At 39.4% G+C, this 25,012-nt stretch overlaps 1 protein-coding gene across 1 annotated transcript; it reads right to left on the bottom strand.

Moving 5' to 3' along the window:
• Window positions 1-12,568: 12,568 nt before the first annotated feature.
• Window positions 12,569-23,766, bottom strand: MMP13 (matrix metallopeptidase 13). The gene is made up of 10 exons (XM_006775234.2): window positions 23,624-23,766; window positions 23,294-23,535; window positions 22,559-22,707; window positions 22,254-22,379; window positions 19,568-19,729; window positions 17,604-17,721; window positions 16,512-16,645; window positions 15,298-15,457; window positions 14,552-14,655; window positions 12,569-13,896 (listed from the first exon to the last, which is right to left on the bottom strand). The coding sequence occupies exons 1-10, from the start codon at window positions 23,741-23,743 to the stop codon at window positions 13,796-13,798; spliced, it is 1,416 nt and encodes a 471-aa protein (XP_006775297.1). The 5' UTR covers window positions 23,744-23,766; the 3' UTR covers window positions 12,569-13,795.
• Between the last annotated feature and the right edge of the window lie 1,246 nt (window positions 23,767-25,012).

The raw sequence follows: 25,012 nt of genomic DNA, 5'->3' as shown, positions 1-25,012 counted from the left end.
TCCCTCTCCCTTCCTCTCTCTGAAATCAATAAAATATATTCTAAAAAACATCAGTTAAGTGGACCCTCATAAGAAGCCATGGATGCCATGACCTTCAAAACTGGGGACTGTGTCAACATGTTCAAATTCTGTCTTTGAAAAAAAAAAAAAAAAGGCAAAGACATGAGGAATTAAGACTCTTCGGCCTGGTAACTAGGAAAACACAATATCCAGATACCTGAAAGCACAGTCTCCATAGCACGAAATACAAGATCTAGCTTGTTCCTGGGCTATATTTTCTCTGTCAAGTTTGTACTGGCTTAGCCATCATGCAATAACATAACTCTTCTAATTTAATGGTACAACACCTAGGGGATCCCAATTCAAAAGTCAATAGGCTTTAAAGAAGTAGATTTTAAAGGACAACTAAAAACTAAAGGAATAGACAATATATTTCTCTGTATGAAAAATATGAAAGATGCTGTTCTATATAATAAGTCAGTTGAAATGCAAAGTGTGCCTCCATTCTTTCTATCAATTAGTATGTATGACTTGATTAATCCTTGGGTTTAAATGCGGGGAAGTATAATTAATTCATTCAGAGTGAGATCATCCTATATAATAAAAGCCTACTATGCAAATTGTCCCCTCAACCAGAGTTCTGCTGGGAGTTTGACCATTTGGCCAGTCGCTATGACATGCACTGACAACCGGGGGCAGACGTTCCAACCGATAGGTTGGCTTGCTGCGGGCACTGGTGGGCTGGACTGGAAAGTGAGGTGTGAAGTGAGAGCCATCAGGAAGCTCCCAGGGTTTGCCCTGAGCCTGGGTGGAGGTGTCGGGGAGGGAGCCAGGAGGGCCTGGGTGGCGTAGGAGGCTGCTATGCGTGATCTGAGAGCCATGGACTGCACAGCCCTCCACAGCCTGTGGTTTTCTCAGTGCACAATTTATAATCTTCAGAGCTGCTTCTTTTTATTTGTTAAGTTCCACTAACTACTCCAGCAGAGTGGGTAGTACCATTACAGGGGGTTGTGGGGGAGGAAGACATGGATCAGGCCTGCCTGCCCTGGCCAAGGGGCAGCCTCAGGCTCCCGGGACACAGTAGAGAGAGGGGCAGGGCTGAGGCAGAGAAACTGAGTCCAAAACTTGAAAGGAAGCAGGAGGCAGCAAGGGGCGGAGGGTTACAGCTGCACAGGGGCCTAGAAAAGCTGCTGGGTAGGGGCAGCGGAGGAGCCCGATGTCTCTCCCACGGGACAGGCTCTATAGCCCTCCCTCCTCCTCCCCATGACCCATCACCCCAACTCTCCTCTGAGGCCTTGCCAGGGCTTACCCCACCCATAGCATAGCCCCACCCTGCCCCACACAGCCTTTGGGGAGCTCTGCCCCCAGAGGAGAAAGGGGGAGGCTGTGGACAGGAGGTTGCAGGAGGAGGGGGCAAAGCAGGGCCCACCAAGTTAAATGAAGGGGAGGGAGGGAGACACCCTGCAGGACTGAGGACAGAGATGGGCAGGGAAGGAGGGCCATGTTGAAGCATCACCCTTGGTTGAAGTAGAAATCCTTCATTGGGCCCACTAGTTTATTCAATAATTCCATTATGTTGAGATAATGGAAACTGCAGCAAAGGCAAGGCACACCCATGGAGCCTGCAAAGGGTTTCCATGCACACGATGCAATTTACTTCATGTGGCAGCTGAAGAGAGTGAGCAGAGCCTTGGAAGAACACGTGGTCTCCAAGACCAGGGGTTGGAGGGAAAGTTTTTGCCGAGCATTCTGTGCTGTGAGTTACAATCTATATAGATATAAAAGCCTAATATGCTAAGTGTCCTACTGAGCAGTCGACTGACTGGTCGCTATCATGTGCACTGACCACCAGGAGGCAGATGCTACGACTGGTAGGTTAGCTTGCTGCTGGGGTCTGGCCGATCAGGACTGGGTGAGACAGGGCTGGACACACCCTAGAGCCCTCCCACGGTCCCTCCCTGGTCACCAGCCCCGATCGGCCCTGATTGGGACTGGGTGAGATGGCCCTGATCGGCCCCAATGGCCAGCCAGACAGAGGGACCCCACCGGTGCATGAATTTTGTGCACTGGGCCTCTAGCTTATTCAATAATTCCCAGTGATGGAAGGCAAATTCCCCTTTATACAGGGCTTAGCTCTTGGAGGTTATAGGGGATTACAGGAGTGTTTGGGCTCTTCCCGTCACCCATGTTGCAGGAAAATTGGACTAGATGGTTGTAGCATCTCCCCTGCCAAGTACATACATATTCACACACACTAGACAACATATTTCACTTCTATACTGTTTAGACACCTGTTTGTTTTCTAAGTGCCCTTTAAGCATAGCAATTTATAGCAGGATAAATATCTACAATTTGTATTTCTATTTTCCAAGGCCTCTCATTTCCTCCCATTTCCCCTTCCCTTTCTCCATTCTCTTGCCCCACATCCTGCTGGGCAAGCTCTCCACTAAGCCACTCAGTAGCACTTCATACACAAGGGTGTTTTCTAGTCAGAATAAGACCATGAACCTGGAAAATTTTGTAATCAGCATGACTATCTCTGAGGCAGAATGACTGCCAGATTTACTTAAGATCATACAACTAGCCCTGGCCTGAAAATGATGTCATCCACTCACCTCTTCACCATGACCAGGCCTATAGGAACCACAACCCATAGGTGGACACATTGAAGTTGCTCTCCCTTATTGCAAGTAAAGATACAAAGATAAAATATGCACCTGTCTTTACATTTCATTTTTTTATATATTTTTATTGATTTGAGAGAGGAAGAGAAAGGGAGAGAGAGTTAGAAACATCAATGATGAGAGAGAATCATTGATTGACTGCCTCCTGCATGCCCCCGACTGGGGATCGAGCCCATAACCTGAGCATGTGCCCTGACCAGGAATGGAACCATGACCTCCTGGTTCATAGATCAACATTCAACCACTGAGACACACTGACCAAGCTACATTTTTTAATTCAGTGATTGTCTGGACATTACAATAGGACTATACCACCCCAAAGAACAGCTTCTTAAGAAACCACTGGAACTTCTGCATTTTAATTGAGAGTGAGAAGGCAGGCCCAATCAATTTCAGAGACTTAGTATTTCCAAACCTAGTCTGCCCTCACCCACCAGTTATGTTCCCAGTGGTCAGAAATTATAAGCATTTATCTACTCTGCCATGGAAAATTGTTTATTCCCTATTTGTAAAATTCCATAGACCAAGTAACCTGCAGCTCAATTCACACGATTAAATAAGTTCTGGCACTTTTTGTTTGGATGAATTAGCCCAGTTTTATACCTAATTTTGGTTCCTCCCTGAAAAATATACCAACAACCTTAGTAAACAGAATTATCTGCTATATACAGAATTACTATGCTTAGTGAATGAGGAAGTGATGAACAAAACAGACTGAAATTTTATAATAAGAAACATGGAAGACCATCTTATTAATGGTAGCTCGCCGGTCTCTTTGAGCGATTCAACTATGACAATTAGTCTCAGGGGCATGTACCAAGAGGCTTCTCAAGCTTGACTCAATTCTATTTATCATGATATCATGTTTGGTAACAGGCTGGTATAAAACCGGCTTTGTCAGGGTGTGTTTTTGCCCCTGGGTCCAAAGTCTTAATTCATATTCACTAAGTGAAGAATCATCAATGATTATACTATCAAAGGGAACACAACGGAATTGGGAGTTGATAGCATCAACAGTCAGCTGGGGTTGAAAACAGGCAAAGACATAGATCAGGTATCCTTCAGACAACGTGAGACACACTTAGAATGCTGCAACTTAGGGTGTGGCCATGTCTATGAGCTGTCTATGGAATAACTACATCCACTCCATAGGGTTTTAAAACAATGGGTTTAGGATTAGAAGATTTGTTTTTCAATTACACTATGAATGGTCAGAGTTGATTCAATTAGTGATGCAGAATTAAAGTCAGGCTCATGGTTGGAAAAAATGACTACCTTGTGCTTCAGCCAACTAGGTCATGTGGCATGGTGAAGTTGTGTAAGTATGGAAAGAAACAAGTTTAGAAAAGAGCTGGACGTCAACAGTTTCTATCCTTGCTCATCCTAAGGATCCATCAGGATCTTAGTCTTAGATGGGCCATACCCCAGAGTGCAGTGCCTTGTTATCCCCATCTAGTCTTTACCTTTCCTTGGGAGCAATGCCTGATGATTGGCTAATCTTCCTTGCAACTTAGATGCCCCTAGGCCTTTCCCCAGGCTTTGTGTATTCTTGGGAATTTTAAGTAAGACATCTAGTAAAGAAAAACAATTTCTTCCAGTGTGCTTTCAAAAGTATTCCATGAACAGGTAATAAGTCCTTTATGAGGTGCTCTTTGCTTTTTGTTAGCCTGCTGTATGCCACACCAATGAAAGAAGAACCCTCCCTCGGTCCAGAACCAAACAAAAAAAGGCAGGACTTCCTAGCTGTAAAGAAGTGGATGATTGATGTTTTATTTTTAATTCTGCTCAGTGCTATTCATGTATTATTTCAGTTTAGAGCGTAGCTCCAGAGATAAAATATCTGAGTTCCAATTCCAGTTCTTCCATATATTAGTTGTGTGACTTAAGACAAGTCTCTTAACCTCTCTGTGCTTGGTTGCTCTCTCATAAAATAGGAACAAAAATGGAACTTCAGTGACAATAGGTAAATTTGTGGTGGGCAGTTAGATAGACATGAGCAGAGCAAGGACGATGGGCCAGATACAGAAGGTGAGCAGGGTGAAAAGTCCAGGGTTCCTGGCAATGGGCAAAACTGGGAAAACAAGGACCTCACCCCCAGGGTAAACTTTCTTCACCTAGCAGGTCTCTGGCCATACTGTTCAGACCGTCACTGATCTTTCCTCCCCTGACATGTTGCTGGTCACGTGGTAGGCTCCCTTAGAGGGGGGGCCCTTGCACAACAACTACCTTAAGCATTAACCCATAGGGATAATGTCTAGGGCTCAGTTGTGTTTCAGATCCAGGCCCAGAAAAGCAGTAAAACCAGACAAGCAATGCCATGGCTGACACCAGCACCAGCTGCACTGACTAGTGACCTGCTGCCCAGCGACTGACCAATCAGTGGAGACCAGGACCCTGAGGGGACACACCTAGGAAACTGATGAATATTCTATTAAGATCCTCCCCTGGGACCTCACCTGAAATCCCCACTCTTAAAAGCCCTTAGGATGGAGGAACCAGTTGCATGCCCTCACCTTTCCGCTCCCTCTCCTCTTTCCTCACCCAGGCTCCATAACTTTACCTTCTTTTCTCCGAAGCTCCAAAGGCCCTTCTTCTACTTCTATAACTTGTGTTCTGAGCTCATTCCTTCTATGGCTCACTTCTTCTACCTCTGTGACTTTCTAAATACACTTTCTCTTATAGTTTAAGTCTTGGCTCAGAATTCTTTTTTAGCCAGAACTTAAGTACAGAAGTTGCTGAACTGAGATCCAATGCCATAACAACTGGTGCCATTTTCCCACCAGAAAAATAATATATGTATGTAAAGCAATTAAGCAGCTTTGGCATATAGAACAATGTAGAGAGCCATGACTATTACTACAAACCACATTTTAAAATGTGGTTTATAATTGAGAGTTTCACACCAGTATCATAGGAGCAGGTTAAGAACTGCCTTAAGGCACAGTGTTTTATAGATGGTTAGGTTACTTGCTCATATGATGATATTGACTCCAATTTCTTCCCTCTAGCCTCCCAGAGTAGCATCTCATCATCCAAGTCATCCTCCTGAGAGTGGAGACTACACCTTCAGGCAACAGTGTGGTTTCCTCCAACAGCCCCTCCCAATTCTGCATCTTGAAAGGAAAGTCCATGTTACTTGTTTCTTTTTACCTGTTTACATGAAAATGAAGGGATCTGAATTTGCCTGAATGGGCCTCTTCCACCAGTCTGCTCTACCAAGGATGGATGCCTCAATGACATGCATAGCCCTAGTGGTGGCCAAGGGGCTACTGGACACAGTGGGTGTGGATGAATCTACAGTCCGTGGGTTAAAAGGACAAGGAAACCCTAAAGCGGGTATTGTCAAGAGGCCTGGGTTAGATTTGGAATGAGTGACGGCAAAAGGAGACTAATAGAGTGAGGAAAAGGAAGGGATCTGAAGTGCCACACTTTTAAGAGTGCACTTTGCTCTCCTCAGACTGCAATCTTCCAAGGTGCCAGGGATGTGTCCATCTTATCTTTGTATCTGCTCCCTTCCTGCTCTGTCCCCTTTGGCAGCTACTAGCCACAGGTGTTACTAAGCACTGGAAACTCAGCTAGATATGCTGAGTATGAACTACACACTGGAGCCCTGGCCGGTGTGGCTCAGTTGGTTGAGCGTCATCTCATGCACTGAGAGGTCTCCGGTTGGATTCCTGGTCGGGGCACATGCCTGGGTTAAGGGCTCGATCCCCAGTAGAGGCCGTGGCAAGCAGATCGATGGTTCTCTCTCATGGATGTTTCTCTCTCTTTCTCTCCCTCTTCCTTCCTCTGTCTCTCTAAAATAAAAACAAAACGTATTTAAAAAATACACACTGGATTTCTAAGACTTCATATGATAAACAGTATATATCTCATTAGTTATTTTTTAAAATATAACTATAACTGAAATGATATGTTGGTTTTATTGAGTTGAATAAAATATATTACTAAAGTCCACATTACTTGTTTCTTTTTACTGTTTTATGCGAACATTTTTTAATTTAAACATCTTAAAATCTTATATGTGACTCACATATTTCTATTACACACAGCTGATTTAGACCATAGGTCCTCTGAATCTGCCTGAATGGGCCTCTTCCATCAGTTTGTTCTGAGGTTAGAGGGAAGAAATTGGAGTCAATATCATCATATGAGCAAGTAACCTAACCATCTATAAAACACTGTGCCTTAAGGCAGTTCTTAACCTGCTCCTATGATACTGGTGTGAAACTCTCAATTATAAACCACATTTTAAAATGTGGTTTATAGTAATAGTCATGGCTCTCTACATTGTTCTATATGCCAAAGCTGTTTAATTGCTTTACATACATATATTATTTTTCTGGTGGGAAAATGGCACCAGTTGTTATGGCATTGGACCTCAGTTCAGCAACTTCTGTACTTGAGTTCTGGCTAAAAAGAATTCTGAGCCAAGTATGGATGCCTCAATGATGTGCATAACCCTAGTGGTGGCCAAGGGGCTACTGGATACAGTGGGTGTGGATGAATCTACTAGGGTGTTCATACACATGGGGGAGGTCCCTTGTGGTGCCAATCAAAAGCAGGGGCAAGAAGAGAAGAAGAAGCTGCCAGGAAGAGGAGCCTCACAATTGTCAGGGAGAGTCCTGGGTAATGGCCGTCTTGAGGAGGTCAAAGAACATGCATGCATAGTTCCAGCAGATGACAATGAGAGAGCCGCAAGGAGCAAAGCTTGTGATTGGCTTTTGGACTGCCAGTGTTCAAAGTAGGGCTAGGGGCTGGGTGCTCAGTGCTGGGGAGAATCAGGTCATTGTAGTTGGCAGTTATTTCCTTGCTGAAGAAGCCAACGTGATGGCTGAGAGCGAAAGGAGCAAATATAAGACATTTGGGATGAACCAAACAAAATGGAGATACTTGTCTGTATTTGCCTCAATAATTATGTCTTCACTGAAGGAAGAGACCAGCACCTCCAAATAAGTAGCGGACCCAGCCTCTGGGCTGAGTCAAGGGCCAGAACTTGAGGCCCTAAGGTCTGCCGAAAAGAAAGCAGCACACTCTGGCACAGAGAATTAAAAAGCAGGGGCGCTGGCTTAGGGAATAAAGGAGGGTATAGTTTGTAGCAAGGTAGAAACTCAATCTCGAGAATAACACAGAAACCGAGTTGTTAAAACTGGAGGCAAAGCCAAAGCTGTCCTGGCAAAGAAAAGTTTTCCCTGAGTCCCAGACACAAGCTGGAGCTCCCTCCACCTCTCCTGACTAAGGTCAGTCAAGGTCAAGCAATCTCAGCTGTGGGGAGAGGACGGCCAGCAAAGGTTGAGAACATTGTAGGACCTGACAATTCCCCAAGATAAGATAGACATTCTGACTCTGCTGCCCTAGTACCATCAGGTTAGTGGAATCCTTATGATACAAACGGAGTGGAGTCGGACTGTGGAATCAGATTAGTGGAATACATGTAGTAGGGATTATATGTATTTCATGATCCCTGATAAGTAAGGAATGTTTAAACAGATAGCATCTTGGCCTGGGAAGGGAGTAGGGGAATTAATAAGATGGAAAGAAAAAAGAGGGATGTCCTTTAATGGTCCAGCCTTCAACGTTACTGTATGGCCTTAAAGAGATCATTTCCTCTCTCTCAGCCTCAAGTTCTTATTTGTAAAATGAAAATTGAATCAGATGATCTAATTGGCTTATCTAAATTATTTTCATCTTAAGTAAACACAATACATACAATATTGTCATATCCCCTCAACTAAAGTGGCCACATAGAAAGATTTCAGGAAATGTTTTGAACTTAAATGGAAATATCAAACAGAAGGATGTACAGAGTACTTAAGGCAATTCTAGTAAAATATCTTTGAGTTCTTAACTCATATTTCAGTTAATTCCACATAATTTCTGAGAAATTTTGTTACCTAAGTACTTTGCTGTCATTACCACTATTGCAAAAATATTGCCCATTATTTCAATTCTTCATTACCCTGTCTTCTTGGCCTTTATTTTATCTCACTGTTATTCAAACCATAAATCAGTTTAGATCAGTGGTTCTCAACCTTCTGGCCCTTTAAATATAGTTCCTCATATTGTGACCCAACCATAAAATTATTTTCGTTGCTACTTCATAACTGTAATGTTGCTACTGTTATGAATCATAATGTAAATATCTGATATGCAGGATGGTCTTAGGCGACCCCTGTGAAAGGGTTGTTCAACCGCCAAAGGGGTCATGACCCACAGGTTCAGAACTGCTGGTTTAGATGTTTTCTGTATTGAGTATACAACTGCACAGGAGTATCTATTTATTAAGGGATACGTGAGCAATTAGGAGCTAGTGGTCCAGGATTGTGAGAGGGATGTCCGACTGCCGATTTAGGCCCAATCTGAGGAGTCCCAGATTGAAGAGGGTGCCGGCTGGGCAGAGGGGGACCCAACACCCCCCCCCAACGCTGGGCTGAATTTCATGCACCGGGCCTCTAGTTAAAGTAGATTTGGAAAAGTGGGCTTGGCTGGGGTCCTCTACTCAGCACAAAATGATCCAAACCAGAGTGTGCCAGAAGCAGAGCCAACATAAGCACTTAGAGCTCATGGAACCCCTTTTCCCTTGAGTTGCTCTGGAAGCAAAGTCTCAGCCACTGGGCACTCAGTAAGCAGAGGCACCAGCTGGTCCGAATGTACAGCCCAGTAGGGCTACTCCTTAAAACACAGAAATCAACACTTCTTTTCAAATAGAACTGGAAGGCTCCCATGAACTATTTTGCTTGTGGCCTGTACACTGCTAACTTTTAGCACCCAGGCTATTAAAGGAAAGGGAAGGTTGTTAAGAAAAGGAAGGTTACCAAAAAAAAGAAAGAAAAAGAAAGAAAGAAAGAAAGAAAGAAAGAAAGAAAGAAAGAAAGAAAGAAAGAAAAAAAGAAAGAAAGAAAGAAGAAAAGGAAGGTTACTGGTATAGGTAAAAAGTAAATAAATAAATAAGTACAGTTTTACTAATTTTAAAAATCTTTTGGCACAGGAGATGGGGACTTAGCTAAGGATGCTTGGATGATGCCCTTTAACCCGGCATAAAGCTATGACAAAGGAAACAGCACTATCTTTGCTTGTAAAGAATGGTAAGATGTAACAGGTGGATTTTGAGTAATGTGAGTCTAATTTCATTTCAACCAAGATTTAAGCGTTTCACCAATTCACTGGGTGTTGAGGATTTATCATCGTTCCTTGCTGTGTACTGACACCATTGAATGATTACTTCCACAGTGGGTGATACATTTTAAATATATGAAAGAGAAATTTGTCTTCTCACAGCATCTCATTTTGGGGCATAATTTTTACCATTTAAGTCAAGTAAGACATCATGATGAACTTTTATTAAAATGACTGTGCTGTTGGTGTAAAACCAACACATCTTTGATTTTCCCGAGGTCATTAAGAGCTGTGGTCCAGGGGCCAATCAGGGAAAAAGGAGACATATGTTATACTTTAAACAATAATTAAAAAAAAAAAATGAGAGAGAGAGCTGTGGTCCAACTGTTGTGCCCAGCGAGCAGAGAGGTAGAACAAAGCCAAGAAACTCTTAATCAGCATTTCACACACCCTAGAATATCAGGTATAAAAAGTCCAAAAATGTTAGAAAAACAAAACCATGTGAGACAGAAACTTTGGAAACATTAAACATTCTCTTCCTCTAGACTTGAGGTTGTTCCCAGGTAACAGGCCTGGTAATTTGCTGTGTGTTTTTTTCCCCCTCTTGCTGCTGGCTAGTTTGGCTGCTATTTTGAGGGTAACTCCGCTCCTCTATGTACATTGTGTTTTTTGTGGTTCACATTGATGTTTGCCACCCAGAGTCCTGTGATGACTCACAGCCCCAGCTCCACGGGGCCTGCCACAGGTCTTGGTGGCTTGGAATGACACACCATCCTGACTCCCACTTCCAGAAAGGAAACATTTAGTTCAGGAGAAGAGCAACAAGGGCACATGTTCTTGAGTCTCTTAGCTGTTAAAACTTAGTGCAAGTTAGTGGCATAAAGGCAGGGATTAAACCAGCAGCAATTTGGTCAAGTGCCTCATCTCTACATGAAAGAACAAAACGCTGGCTTTGTTTCTCAAATTGTCTGAACCTTTCATCATTTTCAAAATAGTATTGCTGGTGCCATCTAGTGGAACTACTTGAAATCTCACCGCCTTGTGATGAATCCTTCAATCAAGACATTTTCTGTGACTAGGACTCTTTGTATGAGGTCTGCTATATATGTTTTCTCATTTTTTTTTTTCTGACATGAGAATGTGGAGAACCAGGGCACTCTTTTTAATTTAACATGAAAGTCCTCCCAGGATAGTTTGAGGGACAAAATTTGTTATATCAACATAGGATTTTGTCAATTACTCCTATTTCACAAACCTTTGGGCGAGTGGTTCACTTTCAGGAGTTTTTCAAACTTTCCCCCCTTGTTATCTGAGAAAGGAGCTATTACTTAACCAGCTTCAATTGAGTGCAGTGTAACAAATGTCTATTTGGAGCTTACCAATGGGGATGAGGTAAACTACGAAGAGATCATTATGAGTTGAGCAGTTGATTCTCACAGGACCTGCTATGAGCGATGTGAGGAAACCAAGGGGATGTTTTATGAGAAGTCATACTATGTCCACAAACATTGGAGTACATTTGCCGGACCTGAGGTCCTGGGAAAATACACTGCACTCGAGTCTGGGGGGATGCGCTGGAGCCGTTTCCCGGATTCCCTTCACTGTCCCAGTTCTGCTCACCTTTGGCGTGAGCTTGGGTATCTCTTCAGTTGTGAAGCCTTTCTTGAGCCGCCCTACAGTGCCCCTCCCCCTACATACACAGTAGGTAAAATCTCTCTTATTATATGCTCTCAGAGCACCATGTTCCTTTTCTTTATCACAGTTGTAATTTGTACTTATTTGATTAACATCTGTCTCTCCAACTAGACTGTGAGCTCCACGAAAGCAATGAGGTTTTGTTCTTCATTGTAACCTCAGAATCTACCTTACTTAGGTGCTCAATTAATTTTACTGGATAGATGGGTGGATGGATGGGTGGATGGATGGATGGATGGATATATGGATGGGTGGACGGACTATCTTCAACTTCAATAGCAAACCTTAAAAATCAGAAATCAAACTAAATTGTCAAGGAAGATAACAAATGCATAGATTGACTTTGGGGGCTTCACTTGGAGAAAGAAATCAGCAGTTCTCACTGAACTCACAGCAAGTGATCACTGCTCCTCTGAAAAAGCACTTAATAAATTTTAATTGTGTTGGCTCTTCAGGGCTAGAGACCAAGTTTTTCTGGTTCATCTCAACATTTTATGTGCCTACATTTAACAGGCACTTATTCAATGTTTGGGGTGGGCAATGTTTAGGGAACAGAAGGGGCCTAATGTCTTAAACTCAGTGGACCATGATGTTCCTTGATAGATAGTGTTTGCCTTCCTCATTAGAGTTTCCTGCCTCCCCATATTTTCCTAACTTCACCAAAGCTGCTAATCCTCTCATGTTAAACATCAGAAAAGCAGAGCCCAAATTGACTAAATGACCTGTCCAAAATTACATGCGAAGTTCATCACTGAGTAAGCATTACAACTCCAGATCTATGCTCCTTCCACGTCATTATTCTCCAAAACTCTCTAGGGAAGCTGGCACCAAGCTGACCAAACTCTACCAGAATTTTAGTTAAAATAGCCTGGTACAAGAATTCTAAATTCTGAATTTAGTCTTACAAAAAGCAAACAAGCAAAACAAAATAAAACTAAAATAGTGAGTGAGCTCTATTCCCCAAGAAACATTCTCAAGATAAATAGATAGTTTAGACATTTTTATGAGAAAAGCTTAAAATACATCAAAAGACAAAATATAACACCATGTGTTGAAAATATCTTTTTTATTATAAACAATATAAACACTTCCTAATACATTTTGCAAATATAACACATTTTCTTTTCTTTGCCTGAGGTTTTATAAACAAGATCTCTCAGACGCCTCGATGGTCATTCACATATTCAACAAATGCCAAGTGCCAGGCACTGTAAAAAGTACTGAGGAATTTGTTTTAAAGGGAGAGAAAAAGACATAGTTGCAAATCCTCAGGAGGGCCACAATCTATTTAAACTGTTTTCTTTATCTTGATGTCTCTGTTTTAACATACCTCCTTTCTATATATAAGATATATTTTGTCTATATCTATAAATAAGATAGCCTATATACCAAAGGTAAATTAGACAACTGAAACAATTGTCTTGATAAAAATAGGGTAAAAATGCTACTTTTAATCTTAATCCAATAATTTCATGAAAAATTATCTTAGATAATTTTGATAACAATTTTAATACTTTACTTAGATTTTTTTGAAAGGCCTGAAATATTTGAATACAGAAGGTTGTTCCTCTTTATCTTCTATAAATAAGCAAAGAAATATTTGTGTTCTTTGAAAGTAGCCATTGAGTCATTGTTAAAAGTAAAATTAAACAGAATCCAAGGCCTCATCTACTATCCTCACTATTAGTCTCTGTCTCCTACCTTTAGTGACATTGATACGGCTTTAGTATCTGTATGAAAAGGTAGATATACACCCAAATCCTTCAATGCAAGACCCATATTGTATCTTTGCAAAGTTGTTTACAATATATTTATTACAGACACTTCCCTTTGGTTTCTCTTTATTCTTCTATAGCTACCATATGGTACCCCCCAAATTCTATTGTTATACTATTTTATATTTTTTGACAAAGATGACTTATTAATTATATAAATGTGATATACTTATGCCTTTGCAAAATTTCCTTATAAATATATTAAAAATTATGCTAACTCTCCTTGACAGACCATTTATGTTTCATTTTTTGATATTGGGAAATATTATCAGTTATTGCCTCTATATAGGACACAGAAATTAAATGATCCTTAGAGAAACTGAATTTTATTACTTTAAAATTCAATGTGGTTCCAGCCACGCATAGCCATATAGATATTATATAGTCAAAGATAACTTACTAAAGCTTGTTCACAGAACGAAGCTTTCCCTGATATCTGCTCTTCCCCCAGCCCCTCCCTCCCAGATCCTTGAATCCTTATCCCAAATGTTCTTCGGGATTTAAATAACAACATTTAAAAGACACTTAACACCACAATAGGGAATTTGCTGGCATGACCCGAACAACACGGTTAGTCCAGATGCTGTATTCAAACTGTATGGGTCCATTGAAAAAATAGATATAACCTATAAGAAAAAGACCAAAAAAAGAAAAATTAAATTTGAAAACAGTAAGGGTTTACTCCAGCTACTCTTAAAAAGTCCATTCTGCCAGATGCCACTTTTTAAAAAATATGCCAACATTTACTTATCTTTATAAACCCTGCTAATGCTTTACTATATGGCTTATAGTTGAGAGGGAAAGGTCTAAGGTTTCCCAGCTCACCTAAATTATCACCTCAGGTTAGTTGTCTTTTCATGAGTTCTTGTTTTGATGCCTGAAGTATTGATATTAGTTATTTATTATAAGTTAGGGGTTATATCCCTTTTCATAATTAAAGTAAAAATCATTATACAATTATGATAGCCATTGATCTTCATATATAAAGTACTCCCCACTCTACCCCTCATTTGAATTATGGCAATACTCCTGCATCTTGGCATCTTTAAGCATGGTTTTAGATAGTGTTTAAGGTTTGGCAATCATTAAGTAAAATTCTCATTTATGCTAAGCATGATATTTTTTGCTTGCTGTCTGTGGAAGTAGTCACACGGACGGACTAACTACTTAATGGCAACATTTATGAGCACATCTAAGTCCTATATAACAATCCTTTATAAGGGAATGAGTTTGAGGGACTATAGAGCTCTCCATTATGGCCAGTGCAATGGAATTAGTTACCATTTTTCTCGTAGACAGCATCTACATTATCACCAATTCCTGGGAAGTCCTCTTCTATTAGTCTGGGGTAGTCTGTATCCATCATATGGTTAGTATCATCATAGCTATTTAATAAGAAAATAAAACCTCTTAAGTAGGTTGTATTTCTTAGAAAGTACTTAGGAATAATACAATCGATATAATGGTATCTTTCAAAATTGACAAGTTTTAAAATTTTAAGTTCATTTAAAACATCTGGTAGATTTTAAAAATAAGGAATTACAATACTGAGTGTATAGTAGATGTCTGGTGAGTATTTTTTGACTTGGCTTAAAGGCCATCTTTGTAAGGACAGTTACAAGCTTACTTCCATTTCACAAATTGCATGAAAGTGGATTATTAGAAAAGTGTTCTTAGAGCGAAATCAACATATGTTAATGAATTGAGTAATTTTCTATTGTGTAAAAGATGGTTTTAGCATCAATGTGTAAAAAAGATGGTTTTAGCATAGTTGAACTACAACAAATGGCTTAGAAAGAAGAGTGGTGAGAATTATATGAATATATGTGTATTTTCAAGGAGACTTGAAACTTGAAAATCTCTGTCTGAGAGGCTGCATGCAAGAGCTGACACAAAACAGAAATTAATATGACACTCCAACATTTTAAATAATGCATGAGATAATAACTTAAAGTCGTGAGAGATGGACAAGGCTCACTTTGCCTCTGTGATACAAGAGAATGGGTCAGTAAAGATGGCGGCCATACCTCCAGACCTGGTTTCCTGAGAAGAAGAGGGTCTTTCCTGAGTCCACAAAGTGAACAGCTGCGCTTATCTTTTTAACCTCTTTTGGAAATCCTAGTTCGGATATTTTTTTGGGATAACCTTCCAGAATGTCATAGCCATTAAGAGCCCAATATTTTCTGCCTAGAAAAAGTGAAAGGATGGTCTTATTATCCAAGGAAATCTATTAGGATTCACATAGATAGACATTTATTTTAACCAAGAAAGAGCCATCTATACATTTAAAAATAAACAAGTCAGTATTTGTGGTCCTCAATTAATTATTTAGAAATAAATTAGTCAGCTTTGGTGGTCACCATATTTGTGAAACAAAGAAATATGAGCATTCTTCACACAAAAATAAGTTTTAAGATTCTAATTTCCTACTTAACACAAAAATAGCCAACCAAATATAATAATTAATTTGGCAACTTATTTCCTCTGAATATTAAGTTAAAACAGGGTGGAAAATACATTAAGATTTCTGCATGAATAAAAAGCATGGTAGGAACAGTATATTAGACTGAAAAGTCAAATTTTATAGGAGATAAAAAGTTATTTCCACCTCTAAAAAATAACTTCATTATAGCATTAATGATATTAGTCAAACAATAGAAACAATGTCAGTAGAATGCTATATAACACTATAAATTATGATCATAATGGTGGAGTGACAATTTGGAAAAATTTTTATGATTTTTATGTCAAGGGAACAGGTAGAATTTTTAAATATTCTATGAATATAAATACTTAAATATTTATATTACATAGAGTGAAGGACTAGAAAAGAAAGTGAGAAAATAGACTTTTCCGGGGGGAAATTATGGCTAACATTTTTTCAATTTTTCAAAATGTACATTGTTATAATGCTTGCTCAGTAAATGACTTTTAAAAGGAAATAGAAAAAAATTGACATGATTGCTATGAAACAAAAGTGGGTATTCATCATTTAGTGTATGTATATGTATATATGTATAAGTGTATATATTCCCTTATATACTTATCATAGTAATGTAGACTTCCCATTTGTCAAATCTGAGGATACTTGATAAAAAGTTTTAGGTGCTTTCTCTTTTCCATTTTGGTATACTTAATTCTTAATTTAGGTATATTTTCAGGAGTGATCATTTCACTAAGTCCTTGGTATCATCAAGTTTATCCCTGCCTACGTGGGAGGCCTAGCTAGTGGAAAGCTTACCTCTAAAGATGAAGATAAGGTCATGGGAGGGATGCTCATATGCAGCATCAATACGGTTGGGAAGTTCTGGCCAAAAGGATTTTGTTAGAAATAGCTCCGCGTCAACCTGCTGAGGATGTAGGCGCCAGAAGAATCTAACACAAAAATAAAAATACAGTTTTCTGTCACTTTGTAAGTGCAGTATATCTATCCTGTTAGACACTTGTCTCTATATCAGTGCAGACAAGTTAGACACATTCTCTATCACCTGTGAAGGAGAAAAGCATTTCCCTTTAAGTGCCAGTTATCCAGGCTGTTGCTATCCTAACTCTAGCCTGCAGAACTCAAATTTAAAGTCTCACAGAGCCTTTGTGAAGGCTATAAGTCCTTTGTGGATTGGGACCATGCTCTGCTCAAGTTTGCAGATCTTGCAGGTGGAAAACAAATATACCAGGCACTGTGTAGGGCTCTGGAAAGAAAACACGAGTTACATAAACTACATCGGCCAAGATCTCATGGCCTGAGGAACCTGAATGAGAAAATACCTGGGGTATAGTATAGTGTCACTAGAGCTGTAATAGAGGGTGTAGAAATGCTAGTGGTCACAGGTGAGGGAACAATTAACTGATGAATGAATAAATGAACAAATAAGCATATTTATAAGCAAATTAAAAATTAAATATTTCATTTTTCATTGCCTAGAGGTTTAGGTTGTAAAGCATATTCCAACATGTGTACCTGATGCAAAGTCTTTCACACCAAAAGGAATTCATGTAGCCATTATGAGTAACAGTTTACTAATATGGTAATTCATTCCAATATTTGTGTTTTTAAATAAATAAATTGGACTTATATTTTTACTTGAATACCTTTATAAAGAAGAGTAGACCAAAGATATTAAAAAATCTGTACAATGCCAAGGTTATTTATTGAAAAATAAACATTTATCTATTAGCTATTTCATCTGAAATAGGAAAACACACTGCTTAAAGTTCTATTATGTTCACTGTTCACGTCACCATTGGAAGTCTGACGGGATGTTTTGGCATTTTGCAGACACGGCTTCACAGATGTTTGTTACTTGCAGATTTTATAAAATAATGTCAAGAATACCTGTCTTTAAAGATGATTGTTTCTCCTCGGAGACTGGTAATGGCATCAAGGGATAAGGAGGGATCACATTTGTCCGGGGTTTTGGGGTGTTTCTGGTTGGGGTCTTCATCTCCTGGACCTGCAATCGTAAATAAAGAAGCTGCTAAGGAGAACCTAACTGATGACCTGGTCCTGCTAATGGAGAGTAGGAGAGGGCTCCCTCTAGGGAGGGCAGTACTAGTAAGTCCTGTTCCTCCTACAAAATGGACCAAATACCATGTTATCTCCCTTCCTTCCCCCAGGGTTACCAAGGCCTTGCAGGTGGGATGTCCCCTTCTGCTTTCATCCTTCAAAACCCCTTGAGATTCATTTGAAATACAAGTTTAGGTTTCTGGAGGATGGTGATAGAAATGGGGTGGGGAGACTGAGGACATTTCCCCCATGCTTTGCACAACCTATTGACAGACTGCTCTTGAGAAACACATTCTTCTTGAAGGCATTTCTGATGGCCCGTCGTCCCTATGGAAGCCCTTACCTTGGCTCTTTCTCTTGCCTATTTTCCCAGCTGTCAACATCAGCTCATGTTGCTTCACCAGTTTCCCACCATACAGCTGTCTCTCAGTGAAAAGCCAGGCCTTCGGCAGCACTAACATGACTTGCCACGTGTTTGTAAACTTTCCAGCTCACATGAGTGCAAAAGAGGTGCAGTGAACAATGACTATTCTAAACTGCCCTTTCTCTACTTAGTACATATGAGTTCAATCGTCAAGTCCCTTGGTCACAATATTGTAGGAAGAATAATTACAAAGTGCTTGCTCACACCTACACTAGCTGTTATAGTAGATTGGGTTGGGTGGCATGAGCAAGTTTTCTGAGCTGTGTATTAGGAGTTTTACACTGATGACCATGCACTATGGCTTTAACTCTATTTTTGGTGGCTAATTTGCTTGTTTGAATTTAGGATTAATTACTTTGTAAATATTATTAAAAATTTGGAAGGAAAAAAGAAAGAAATTTTTACAATAGTCACTGTAGATGTTGATTAAAACCTACTACAAGCCAATTGAATAGTTCTACTGTGGCAAACCATTGTGGTCGAAAGAATGCCCAGAATTTATAAAAACTGGTTAAGATCTCCCTTTCACCCCCAGCTGTAGATATACCATTTAACTGTATGGGGCTTAGCCCTGGCTGGTGTGGCTCAGTTGGTTGGAGCATGGTCCCATGCACCAAAAGGCTGCGAGTTAGATTTTTGGTCAGAGCACATCGTAGGTTATGGATTCAATCCCTGGTTTGGGCACATATGGGAGGCAACTGAATGATGTTTCTCTCTCTCTCTCTCTCTCTCTCTCTCTCTCTCTCTCTCTCTCTCTCTCCTGTCTCTCTCTTCCCCTTTACCTAAAATTAATAAACATATCCTCAGGTGAGGATATAAAAAAATTATAAAATCTACAGGGCTTGGTGTCTTCATTGGTTAAATGGGGAATAAAATATTTTCCCTTCTTATGTCAGAGGTGTTTTGAGAGTATCAAATGTACCTTGCAATGTATAAAACACAAATATAAAGAGTTATGAAAACTTTGGAGAATGGAATATTTTCTATTTAAGCAAGTTGTTCTATTTGGAAAAAATAAGTAGGCATGTTTTCCCAGGTTTTAATAACAAAGCCACAATGGCAAAGGTGGTAGTGGAAAATTCACTGATAATTTAGAAAATAAATGTATAAATCTATTTTGCTTTTAAGCTTATAAATTAAGAGTTAAGCCCTAGCTGGTTTGGCTCAGTGGGTAGAGCATTGGCCTGCGGACGGAAGGGTCACTGGTTTGATTCTGGTCAAGGGCACATGCCTGGGTTGTGGGCTCTATTCCCAGTAGGGGGCTTGCAGGAGGCAGCCAATCAACAATTCTCTCACCATTGATGTTTCTATCTCTCTCTCCCTTTCTCTCTGAAATCAATAAAAATATATATTTTTTAAAAAGAGTTACCATAGAGAGACTGGATCCCTTGCGTATCGTCATCAGGAAGCACAAAGTGGCTTTTGCCAGTGTAGGTATAGACAGGAAACATGAGTGCCCCTGGGTCCTTGGAGTGGTCGAGACCTAAGGAGTGGCCAAACTCATGGGCAGCAACAAGAAACAAGTTGTAGCCTGTAAGGAAACAAGGAAACAATTAGAAAACAAGGTCCTCCAATGAGCAGTTAATGGAAGAAATGTTATTTTCCTCATCTATTTTGTACGTCATTGTTCCTCTCTCTTTGCTATTTCACTCACTTTTTAAAATTAATGTTCAGTTGCTTGAAGGAAGAATCAAGATTAATCTTATATATAAAGACTATTTATTAATCTTTATAAATAAGTTAGTGCTCCCATTATAGTTGCTTACATAATTAGAATATCAACAGATTGCTCTCAACCACTTGGTAATAAGAAGAATTTACTAGCAATCCTGACTTGTTCTCGGTTTTCTCGGGTCAGGTGAAGAGAGTGAACAGTGATGACCTTAAATAAGGAGTCATGGGGGTCACATGGGGGTTCAAACCAGGTGAGGCAAAGGTAGGTTTACAGTTGTGAGTATATATGTGAAACACTGAGTTTATTCTTGTATTATTATTTATTAACTAGAGGCCTGTCGCACGAAGAGATTCGTGCAACAGGCCTTCCTTTCCCATGGCTGCTGGCACTGGTTTGCCTCCGGCACCCGGGGCCCAAGCCTTCGCTCTGGCGGAGTTCGTTTTCCTCTGGCACCTGGGACCCAGGCCTTCACTCAGGCTGGAGCCGCCTTCTGTCCTCCGTCTTCGTGGCTCCAGCTTGCCTTCAGTCTTCGCTCCGATGCTTGGAGCCTATGTATGCAAATTAACCCCCATCTTTGTTGGTGATTAATTTGCATATCACACTGATTAGCCAATGGGAGGCATAGCAAAGGTACGGTCAATTACCCTGTTTGTCTATTATTAGATAGGATTATTGTATTATTTTTCCATACAAACAACTGTAAACTTACTTTTGCCCCATCCTGTACTAGTATATAGGATGCTATGTAGAACATAATTGAAATACTAGGCAGCATCCAAGAGGATGGTAACCAGGGATGGAGTGTGTACTAAAGAGGGTCTAAGAATCTACTGTGAACAAATTCCAAACAAACAATCCTTTTCAGAATATCTCTAGACCTTAGATTTTAAAGAAACAGAAATCCTTACTAGTAAAATGATTGGCCAACCCCCCTCTACTTTAAAAGACTACTATGATTCTGTATTTACATTATTTTCTTTAAGTCATTCTTTCCACCTCGTAATACTGGTATTTTAAATTGGAAAAAGTTTAAAAGAAAAAGAATACATGAAGATAAAAAGATAAAAAGTTTAAAAGAAAAAGAATACACGAAAACTGGAGCCAGTGGTTTCAGATTGACCTTAAATTCCCTTTGCTACCATAGCCTATGCATGAAGAAAATGGATAATTAGCTCAGTAAATGTTGCAGGCCAGAAGAGCAAGCAAAGTTCACATAATCTGAATGATAGTAATTTGTCATTGAAATGACTAATAATGGATACCATTCTTGGCCTTTAGCTGAAAAGTTAATCCTGGTTTACTTGTGGATTTACCAGGATTAATTAAATATTTTAAACCCAGAATTTACTCAGAAACCTAAAACTGAGGCTTATTGTGACTCTATCTTCTATCTTAAAAATACTAAATATTATTTTTTTCTTCCTAAAACCATTCTTACCTGTGGAATATTCAGAACATAAATATGTACATTCTTATCCTTCTTTCCAAAGACAGATTGGAGGCACTGGAGTTGAGACATTAATCATTCAAGGCCCAATTTTACTCTTTGGAAAAATACTACTTTGATGTTAAATGAATAATAAAAATTAGCTATCTATGAAGACTACTTTTAGTTGTCACAACTAAGGGTCAATACAGCTTCAAAGTTAAGACCTAGTTGTAACAATTGGTGGCGTTTTGTGTTGTTGTTTTTTTGTACGTTCCTTTCTGAAATAAACATTTCCAATTCTCTTGAGCCTTGAAGACTCAACTTCTGACTGGATTTATTCAAAGCTAAGTTTTATTTTTCTCTGTTAAATACAACTTTCATCTGGTGCGTTTCATGCTATATTTGCACTAAGAACTTTCTTGGTTTCTTAATGGTATTTATAAAATCAATGATATAGACAAATCTGAAATAGGTAACTCTTATAACAGGGAACATAAATTTGACTGGAGTTGTGCCATTAATATTTCTATCAGGGGGTGGGAAAGAAACTATTTCAACTCACATCCAATTCATCTATGACCTATATATCCAGCTCTAATAGTTTTTAGATGTATATTTGTAATAAACTGTATTTCTCTAACAGACAAAAAGGTAATCCACAGTAAAAACACCTTGGTTGACAGAAAGACATTTTTGGCCCTATTTCAAAGTTAGTTAGTGTCCCTCAAATCACTAAACTAAGTAGATTTTGCTCATTTTTTGCTTTTCACATTGGTTAAATAGAAATGTCAGAGAAATGTCATTTGTGGAAACTAAAAGATAAGCTTTTACTTTTGGAAAATCAAATACCAAATATAATTCATATTTTTATGTATAATGTATATACTTTTTAACTTCTTATTAATGGTCTAACCTAGTAATCATTAATTACATCTTTATAAGAAAAATTACCTTTGGAACTACTTGTCCAAGTTTCATCATCATCAAAATGGGCATCTCCTCCATAATTTGGCCCAGGAGGAAAAGCATGAGCCAGCAGACCAGAGGGACCATCAAAAGGGTAGAAGTCACCATGCTCTGCACAAAAGCAAGAGTTAAGAATCTAATTATACCCAGTAGTGCCTAACACAGCAGCTCAGTGAATTTTTGTTGAATTTCATAAAAAGTAATGGATGACTTAAAGAAGAAATTAAAAACTAAGAGGCAATTAAGGAGCAGAACATACAAATATTTCAAAAGTGATTCTGCATCGTTACCTTTAGTTCCAAAAGAGATCATGATATCAGCAGTGCCATTGTGCAGTCTGGTAAAATTCAGAGGTGTCACATCAGACCAAACTTTGAAGGCTTTTTTGAATGCCTTTTCCACTTCAGAATGAGTCATGTCAGGGGTATAATTCACAATTCTATTCAACAGAAAACGTTTCAATTAAATTTTTAGAAGGTGAAAACTATTTTAGAATATGTTTTCTTAGAATATAGCTTTTCAACTCAAAATGCAACGATTCTCTAAAAGTTCTTTAATAAATTTTAAAGAACTTATTATGATGTCATATAAAATTAAAATGAAGCATTCAATCAAACATTATGAGTATCTCCAAATAACTGACCTTTTGGCATTTTACATGTAAAGTATTCAGATGTTTAATAAAACTTATATTGCATGCTAAAGTTTACAATTGTATTGCTATAGCCTAATAGATGAAATAGTTCTATAAAGTTTGTAGAAAGAGTAGAACTCTCTCTTGTAAATATTGTTATAATAAATATGCTTGATGCACTATATTTGCAAATTTTATTAAACTTAATTTATTTCTATTTTGATTCATATCTAAGAGAAATACTTTGAAATTTCCAATAAAAATTAATGCTGGTTACGATAACATTAATTGATGTTATGAGACATTTTCATCTGTAGCTTATGCTGAAAATTAGACATTTACTACTATATGAAAACTAACAAAAATTAAAGAGACGTAGCCATTGATTTACCTGTAGGTTAAGTTCATTTTGGACCATTTGAGAGTTCTAGGGAAAACATTGTATTCACCCACATCAGGGACCCCACATCTTGGCTTTTTCATGATGTCTAAGGTCTTATCGTCAAGTTTGCCAGTCACCTCTAAGCCAAAAAAAGACTGCATTTCTCGAAGCCTGTCAACCATGGAGCTTGCTGCAGTCTTCTTCAGGATGCCAGCGGGGTTCAGGGGATGGTAGTATGATCGGAGGTAGCGCTGGAAAAGAGACCAAAATACCCTGCTTTTAAAAGAGAAGGGCATTTATGATATATTTCGCACCATTGGGACTGGCAAGATACTGTACCTCTGCATATTGGAAGTCTTCCTCAGACCGATCGTCGTCATCCTCATCGTTGGGAAGGGGCAGGGACCAACAAGGAGTCCAGCTCAAGAAGAGGAAGGCAGCCAGGACACCTGAGTGCATCTTGAATGGCTGTGCGTGCAGGCTGCTGTCTGTCCATAGACCAGCACCTTTACTTTTATAGACCTACAATGGTGAGTCATCATTTATGGACAAGTTTCAACTTCCTGGTCTGTTGAAGGTAAACATGCTTACATGGCGACTTTTTTTTTTCTCCTAAGAAGTGTGGTTTGTGGTAGAATTTGAGGGAAATGTAAAACGAGGGCATCTCTCATTTCAGCAGGGTCTCAAAAACCAGCTGGTCAAATTAACGGCCTCAGCATATTTACGGATACTGTGGGAAGAAACAGAGAACAGTAAATTTTTCATTTCATTTGGCAAAAATGCTTTTCCTTCTTTAGGAAAGTAGCCACTATTACTTTTCCAGATAAGACTATCAAGATAGTGCACTTCCATAAGAAAAAAAAAGAGAAACCTGTCTTACTTCCAGAATGTTTATAACCTGGTGAATTCTCAGCTTTATTTTCTCCAGAGCAACTACTTTGGAAATATCATGTCTACCTGAGGGTCATGGAATTGGACCACAACCAAGCTTCATTGATGTTAGATAGAATTGAGTGTGTGGTTGGAATTTTAAAGCTCATCTTCTCAACGAACATGGGATCCTGCATGAGTTCCTCACAGGTCCAGGCAGAGGTAGAAGGATATCCTATATAATAAACCCTAATATGCAAATTGACGGAACGGCAGAAAACAGGTTCCTATGACACGCACTGACCACCAGGGGGCAGACGCTCAGGGCAGGAGTGGCCCCCTGGTGGTCAGTGTGCTCCCACAGAGGGAGCGCCGCTCAGCCAGAAGCCGGGCTCATAGCTGGCGAGCTCAGTGGCTGTGGCAGGAGCCTCTCCTGCCTCTGTGCTAAGGACTGTGAGAGGGCACAGGCCAGGCTGAGGAACCCCCTCCCAGTGCACGAATGTTGTGCACCAGGCCTCTAATATTGAAATAAAATATATTGGGATGCAATATAATTGCTAACACCTATTGAGGGATTACTACATGCTAGACTTAAAAGGTATTATCTTACTTAATCCTTACAATAGTCTTATGAAGTAGGTATTATTGAAAAGCCTGTTTTCACTTTACATCTGAATAATCTGAGACATAGGGAAGTTAAATACTATTTCAGGCCATATGGTTAACAAATGGTACTACCAGCATATGAATCCAGGCCAGTAGACTCAAGACTTCTTCTTAACCACCATCTAATATGGCATCTACCCCATCCATTCTCAGATATTTTCTTCTTATATATTTTTTTTTATTTAGTTAAGG

This window comes from Myotis davidii, unplaced genomic scaffold (assembly GCF_000327345.1).
Source record: "Myotis davidii unplaced genomic scaffold, ASM32734v1 scaffold8, whole genome shotgun sequence".
Lineage (NCBI taxonomy): Eukaryota > Metazoa > Chordata > Mammalia > Chiroptera > Vespertilionidae > Myotis > Myotis davidii.
This window is presented reverse-complemented; position numbering and strand designations above follow the sequence as displayed.